Source organism: Palaemon carinicauda, chromosome 28 (assembly GCF_036898095.1).
Source record: "Palaemon carinicauda isolate YSFRI2023 chromosome 28, ASM3689809v2, whole genome shotgun sequence".
Classification (NCBI taxonomy): Eukaryota; Metazoa; Arthropoda; class Malacostraca; order Decapoda; family Palaemonidae; genus Palaemon; species Palaemon carinicauda.
Window position 1 is genome coordinate 99,675,681 of NC_090752.1, and position 7,500 is coordinate 99,683,180.

Here is a 7,500-nt window from a genome sequence, read left to right on the forward strand (position 1 = left end):
CTCAACCTTCTGCTACTTGTCCAATAAGGAGCCTGAGGTTAGACCAGCTGTTGTGCAGCCACCACAGGACCGATAGAAAACGTATCGAGGTTCCTGTGGGTCACGTCCTGCAGGTAGTGAGCTGTGAACGTCGTCTGACATTTCCAGACCCCAGCTTGTAGAACCTGCATCACAGAGAAGTTTCTCTTGAAGGCCAGGGAAGTAGCAACACCCCTGACGTCGTGAGCTCTGGGACGACGTGACGGAGGAGAGATGGGATTCAAGGTGCTGCTTATCACCTTGCGAATCCATGAAGAGATGGAGTTCTTGGTGACCCTCCTCTTTGTCCTCCCTGTGCTCACAAACAAAACTTGCACATGAGGACGGGCTGCAGCTGTTCTTTTGAGGTAGTACCTCACACTCCTGACTGGGCACAGTAACAGATGGTCTGGGTCACTTGTTACAGAACGTTGACTCGTTACCTTGAAGGAGTTGAATCTTGGATCCGACACCCCAGGGTTTTTGAGTCTTAGCAATGAACTCAGGGACAAACTTGAACGTTACCTCCCCCCACCCCCTTGAATGGGCAACGTCGTAGGAGAGACCATGAAGTTCACTTACTCGTTTGGCCGAGGCCAATGCGAGTAGGAACACCGTCTTCCACGTTAGGCGGCGATCAGACGCCTGGCGTAATGGTTCAAAGGGAGCTCTTTTCAGAGCCCTGAGCACTTGAACCATGTTCCAAGGAGGGGTCTGACTTCCGACTGGGGGCAAGTAAGCTCATAGTTGCGTATGAGTAGAGAAAGTTCCAACGAAGAGAAAATACCCACTCCTTTCAACCTGAAGGCTAAGCTTAAGGCTGAGCAATAGCCTTTCACCGCCGAGACCGAAAGGCGCATTTCCTCCCAAAGATATACAAGGAACTCCGCTATTGTTTGAATAGTAGCATCGAGCGGAGAGATACCCCTTCCACGACACCAACCACAAAAGACTTCCACTTCGCCTGGTAGACGCTGGCAGATGATTCTCGCAGGTGTCGAGACATCCTGTCCGCAACCTGTTGAGAAAATTCTCTCTCCGTTAGGAGTCGCTGGATAGTCTCCAGATGTGAAGCCGAAGCGAAGCTATGGACTTGTGGAAGATGTTGCAATGTGGTTGTCTGAGTAGCTCGTTACATGGAGGGAGTTCTCTTGGGGGTTCCGTTAGGAGTTGCAGAAGGTCCGGGAACTATTCTGCATGATGCCATAGCGGAGCTATGAGAGTCATGGAGAGGTTGACCGATAGGTTGGCCTTGTTGAGCACCCTTCTTATCAGACAAAAAGGTGGGAAGGCGTAAACGTCCATGTTGTCCCACCTGTGTTGAAATGCATCCTGCCAGAGAGCCTTGGGGTCCGGGACTGGAGAGCAGTAAAGGGGCAGCCTGAAATTCAAGGCTGTCGCAAACAGGTCTACAGTCGGGGAACCCCACAAAGTCAGGACTTTGTTGGCTATCTGAGGATCCAAAGACCACTTGGTACTCACTATCTGCATCGCCCTGCTGAGGCTGTCGGCGAGGACATTCCTCTTGCCAGGAATGAAGCGAGCTGACAGTGAGATCGAGCGGGTTTCGGACCATCTCAGAATCTCTACTGCAAGATGAGATAGCTGTTGCGAGAAGGTACCCCCCTGCTTGTTGATATAGGCCACTACTGTGGTGTTGTCGCTCATCACCACCACGGAGTGGCCCGCCAGGGTTTGTTGGAACTGTTGAAGAGCCAGAAAAACGGCCTTCAATTCTAGCAGGTTGATGTGGAGGCACCTTTCCGATTCTGACCAAAGGCCTGAGGCTCTTTGGTTCAGAATGTGGGCCCCCGACCCTTGATTTGACGCGTCCGTAAACTGAGTCAAATCTGGAGGGAGGACGAGGAGATCTGCTCCCTTCCATAGGTTCTCGTCGTCCAGCCACCATCGAAGATCCGCCCGTTCCGAAGGTCCTATGGGAACTAAGAAGTCCGGGGAATCGTTTCCCTGATTCCATCGTGACTTCAGCCGCCACTGAAGGGATTTCATCCTGAGGCGGCCGTTTGGAACAAGACGAACCAAAGATGATAGATGGCCTAAGAGACGTAACCACAGTTGGGCTGGAAGCTCTTCTCGTCTGAGGAAAGGTTCTGCTACCTTGCTCAGCCTTGCTATCCTTTCGTCTGATGGAAAGGCTTTGTGGAGAATCGTGTCTAGTTTCATGCCTAGGTATACCAGTTTCTTCGTAGGGCACAGAGAGGACTTCTCGAAATTTACCAAGATCCCTAGATCTTGGCAAACTTCCAGAAGCCTGTCTCAGTGTCGCAGAAGGGTCGACTCTGAGTCTGCCAGGATTAGCCAGTCGTCCAGATAACGAAGGAGACGGATGCCGTTCCTGTGAGCCCACGACGAGATCAGAGTGAACACCTTGGTGAACACCTGGGGTGCCGTGGAGAGACCAAAACACAGCACCTTGAACTGGTAGGTCTTGCCGTTTAGGCTGAATCTTAAGTACTTCCTGGAAGACGGATGGATGGGGATCTGGAAGTACGCGTCCTTCAGATCCAGAGTGCACATAAAGTCTTGTGGTCTCACTGCAAGTCTGACCATGTCCGCTGTCTCCATACTGAAACGAGTTTGTACGACAAACTTGTTTAGTGCTGAGAGGTCGATGACCGGTCTCCAGCCTCCCGACGCCTTCTTTACAAGAAAGAATCGACTGAAGAAGCCTGGGGAGCCGTCGTCGACCTCCTGGTGAGCATCCTTCTAGAGTATGGTCTTGACTTCTGCCCGGAGGGCCAACCCCTTTGCCGATCCCAAGGCATAGGAGTTCAACGACACTGGATTCGCTGTCAGGGGAGGTAGAGATGTTGTGAACAGGACGTGATACCCTTGACTGATCACAGACACTGTCCAAGGCTCGGCCCCGAGTTGCTGCCACCTCTGCATGCAACTTTTTAGGCATCCCCCCACAGGTGGACACGCGGGGGGACTGCCACTCCTAGTGTTTGCGACCTTTGCCGCTTCCTCTAGGAGTTCTACCTCCCTTAGAGGACTTGCCGCGTTTCTTGTCTTTCGGCTGATAGGACTGCGGCTTAGACACGCTTGTCTTAGCTGCCGGAGCCTGCTTAGGTGTCTTGCGAGGCTGCTGTTGACGTTGTTGTTGAGGGGCTGGAGGTTTATAGGGCCGAGATGTCAGGGCCCTTTGGAGGAGAGAGTCCTGGTTCGATCTCTTCCACCTCTCAGCCGACTGCTCCATATCACGAGGTTCCAGTAACTCCCCTCCAAAAATAGAGGAGTGCCTGAGCCTGCTGACGTCTGCAGTGGGGATCTTCGGATGGAACCTCTCGGACACTGAATCGCGTCTTTTGAGGATCATGTTGGCCCACAGGTTAGTGACCTGGTGGGCTAGAAACTCAATAGAGCAAGTGCCCGAGAGGAGGAAGGTCTCCAAAGCTTTCCTATTGCTCTCCTTGGACAGATCCTCGGATTGCAATAGGATGCCCAGAGACCCAAGCCAGAGATCAAGCCACGAAGTTGCCTGCATGGCACTCTTCGCGACTTTTTCCATGTTTTGGGTCTCTGACGCTGCAAACGTCACCTGCCGGGTAGAGAGCTTCTCGAAAGAAGTTCCCTTTGCTAGTTCTTCCACGGAATGATGGAGTAGAAGAGACATGCAAGACTCCCCGTCGATCTCGAAATACTCCTCTGTTGGACTAGAGGAGGTGGGAGGAGTCTGAACCCGGCAGAAGAACTTCCTGAGGAGGCCAGACCGGAGAGTTGAGCTTTGACCTTGTCTCTGGTGCCTTTCACCCCTTTAGATCAGGGCAAAGCCGCACTAGTCTTGGGGTGCTTCTGGACACCAAAACCTCGTCAAGCACGGTGTCTTTCCCCTCGTGAGGGGCTGTCTCCGGGTCCTTGATTTTGTTGAGCTCCCTCATCAATCCAAGGACCTGCCAGAATGCATGTTCTGACTCGCTGTGCTCTCCTCTTGGTGGACTGGCAGCTAAGTCTCCCATCCCCAAGAAGTCTTCTTGGGGAGAAACGTGGACGTCCTCCCCAGGGATAGCTGGCTCTTGACGAATCCTCGATAAAGATTTTGGAACAGTCTTGGTGTCCTTCGATTCCCTTCTGGGAGGGAAGTAGGACTCCAACAAAGACGCCCGAGGAGGACCCTCCTCCTGTGCAACCCCTCTTCTATCCGGAGAAAAATCTCCCCTTGGTGCCAAGGGAGAATTCTCCGAGTTAGAGGAATCCCCCGAGGACAGATAAACTCATCTAAAGTAGGGGGTGGAGCTGCAGAGGTTGGAGAAGGAGAAGGGGTCCGCTTGATGGGGTTCCTGGAGACCAGTTTTCCCCGGGGAGGAGTCACCACGAAGCCAACTCCTTTCCTTTTCTTCAACGGTGGAGAACCCGTCACAGGGTCCCGTCCCTGATCAGTGCTGGAAGGCTTGATAGCCTGGACCACAGCATTGATCATGTTGTGGAACCATGGTAGACGGGTAACTGACGCTGTGTCAGCAATCCCCGCTGGAGAAAAGGGGATCTCGCGACCCTTAGGAGTGGACACAACCGGGCCTTCTTGAAAAGAAAAAGATGATTGCCTAGACCTCTCTGCCAATCTTTCTTGTTCTGGCGTTGTCCTCCTCTTGCGCGGAGGTGAATCGTGGGAACGCCTCCCAGGAGGAGTGTCCTGCTGATGATCCTTGCGATCCGTATGACCCACACGGGCGGGTACGATGCCGCGCCCGGGAGAGCTCGTGAAAGAAGTTTTGCGCGCGGGCGAGGTAGCGCGATGGCGTGTAGGCGAGCGTCCTGTGGGTGAGCGTTCACGCGTAGGAGAATGGCGGCCATAGGACTGCGCGTGATGGCGCGCAGGAGATTGGTGCGCAGGTGAACGCGAGTGGGAGCGCGCAGGTGAATGGCCCGCAGGAGGGTATGCACGAGGTCGAGTAGGAGAGCGTGCATATGAACGCGTAGGAGAACGTTCCAGAGAACGAGCTGGTGAGTGGGCGCGCGACCTCTTAGGAGAGCGCTGGTGATGGTGGGAGGGAGAGAGATGTCTCCTAAAAGACTTGGTCTCCCTCAACAGGTGGCGCGCAGATCTGTCAGTGACTGGGGCGTATGAAGGAGAGGCCCTTTCTTTAGCGCCTGCAGGCCCCACAGCGTGTTGGCGTGAAGGGCGACCTGTAGGAGATCGTGGGCGTATGTGCGCCAAACTTAAGAGGCGCTCAGTAATCGAAGGGCGCGCAGGAGCAACTGGGAGTGCAGGAATCGACGAGTGAGGCAAAGGTGAACCCTTGGGAGCGTCTAATCAGAAGATCTTGAGGGCACTGGCGAGCGTGGGTGTGCAGGGCGTGCAACAGGCACAGGCACTAGTGCGTGCTTGCGCGCGCGCAGGAGAGTGATGGTGCGCAGTACGCCCATCAGGAATTTGTTGCTTCTCAGGCTGGGGGCGCCCTAAGGAGCGCTGGCGAGCAGGGGAGCTCTGGTGAGTAGGAGATCCCTGGTGCGTTGGAAGGCGTTGTACCTTCTCTGGATGTCCAGGAGAGCGTTGGCGCGCAGGAGAGCGCTGGCGCGCAGGAGAGCGCTCGTGCGCAGGAGACCGCTGGCGCGCAGGAGATCGCTGGCGCGTTGGGGAGCGTTGGTCCTTCACAGGCTGAAGAGCGCGCCCAGAAAGACGCTGGCGAGCAGGAGATCGCTGGTGCGTTGGGGAGCGTTGATCATCCTCAAGATGAAGAGCGCGCCCAGGGGCGCGCTGGCAAGCAGGAGAGCGCTGGCGCACCGGAGATCACTGGCGCACCGGAGATCACTGGCGCATTGGAGAGCGCTGGCGAACAGGAGATTGTTGACGAGTAGGTGACGAAGATGACCTACGCTCAACTGCACGCAAGCGCGCAGGTGCGCGGGCAGGGGCCAGGGACTTAACCCCAGAGTCCTTTTCCCCCGAAGGGGACGGTGCCTGTAGGATTACAGGTGACGGCAGCACTGAAGATCTGGCAGGAGTAGGGGATCGTGAACGATCTGCAGAGAGGTCAAGGGATGTTGCAGGTATGACCTTCTCCTGACGAGGTAGTTCCTCCGCAGGGGGAGGAGAAGAAGACCCAAAGAGGCGCGTCTTCACCCCTTTATAGGGAGAAGGGAGCCCCCTCTCTCGAAGAGGCCTATGGGCCTTTCGTCGAATGCGACCCCTGGGTAAGGGTCAGGGTCATCGGTCCTTCGAAGAGGTGTCTCTGAAAGCGCGCTCCCCCGGGGGGAGATGAGCTCACAGGAGAGACCGGAGGGCCCACCTTCCCTTTCGAAGGCTGTGCGGAAGGGAGAGGAGAGTCTCCAGCAACATCCGAGGCAGCAGGATCAAGGGTTTGACTTGACACGTCAGAAGGGACAGTCAAAACAGCGTCGACAATGTCCGAAGGATAAACCTCCGGAATTACCGGCGACTGTTTGACTGCAGCCCCCAGCTGCAACAAGTCAAACAGGCCTTCCTTGGAGGGAGTGCCTTTAAGCCCCAAGGAAGCCCAAAGCTGAAATAAACCATGGTTAGATACCGTACAGTCAAATTCATCAAAATATAAAATATCCTCCCCCGGGGGAGGAGAGGGAACAACCTCGCTAAGGGAGGCCACGCCCTCTCCACCACCCCGAAGTTGGCAAAAACCACTAGAGCCTGCGATCTCACTCGGCGGTTTCACAGGTGAAGTCAGACGAGGGAGACTTTCGGAGGAGGTTCGGGCGGCGTAAGGGGAGTCCTTAGAGACCTCCTTCTTCAAAGTCACCTTCGAAGGAGATCGGTCTCTCTTGGACTTCTTCTTGCGCCTACGGCCGAACTTCTCCCACTTTGTCACACCATTGACCTTGGAAAAGGGGGCAAAGGGCGTGAGGATCCGTATTCATAGAGGACATAGAAGTCCCGCACGGGCGATTAGGAAGTCCAGGGCAAGTACGCATTGTTATAGAGTCGAGGCCAACTTCTCACACAAAAGGCTGTCAAGGGAGGGTGAGAGCAGAAACGTCTGATCATCACCCGAGCCAAAAGTGAATTTAGCTATTCACAGTGTGTGAGGGGGGGGGGGGGGGAGGGGTAGCTAGCTACCCCTTCCCTAGCCCCCGCTAACTAGCGAGGGGGTAGTTAACCCTCGTTAAAATTTAATGGCTTGTCATTTCAGCTCCGCCAAAATAATACCCCATGTAAATAGCGTGGTTTGTATTAGGTTACGGAACAAATGAATATTGATTTCTCTGCAACATATACCGTGAATATTGTTGTCCAAACATTGGTGATACTAATGTGTGCCTAAGTTAAAAGTGTAGTATGTTAATGTAAGTACATTTCATATTAAAAACTTTTGTAACGGGCCCTGTGAGACTAGGTTAAGCAGTGAAGTGTATTTATTTTGATTACCCGTTTGGTAACCTTATGTGAGCCTAAGGACATAGGAGTAACAGTTAAGTAATTGTAAGTGTAATTCTGATTTATTTCCTATTGCGTTAAAGTTTGATCTATTCCTTAATTGTCAAAAT

The 7,500-nt window shown here is 54.0% G+C and overlaps 1 protein-coding gene across 1 annotated transcript in view; it reads right to left on the reverse strand.

Moving 5' to 3' along the window:
• Positions 1-3,985: 3,985 nt before the first annotated feature.
• LOC137621965 (serine/arginine repetitive matrix protein 2-like) overlaps positions 3,986-7,500 on the reverse strand; it is a 9,933-nt gene continuing 6,418 nt past the window's right edge. Inside the window, exons 3-7 of the mRNA XM_068352463.1 lie at positions 6,588-6,833; positions 6,249-6,440; positions 5,819-5,941; positions 5,401-5,551; positions 3,986-5,289 (exon numbers count right to left, since the gene is read on the reverse strand). Coding sequence (XP_068208564.1) covers positions 3,986-5,289; positions 5,401-5,551; positions 5,819-5,941; positions 6,249-6,440; positions 6,588-6,833 — 2,016 coding nt within the window. The remainder of the gene's footprint in view (positions 5,290-5,400; positions 5,552-5,818; positions 5,942-6,248; positions 6,441-6,587; positions 6,834-7,500) is intronic.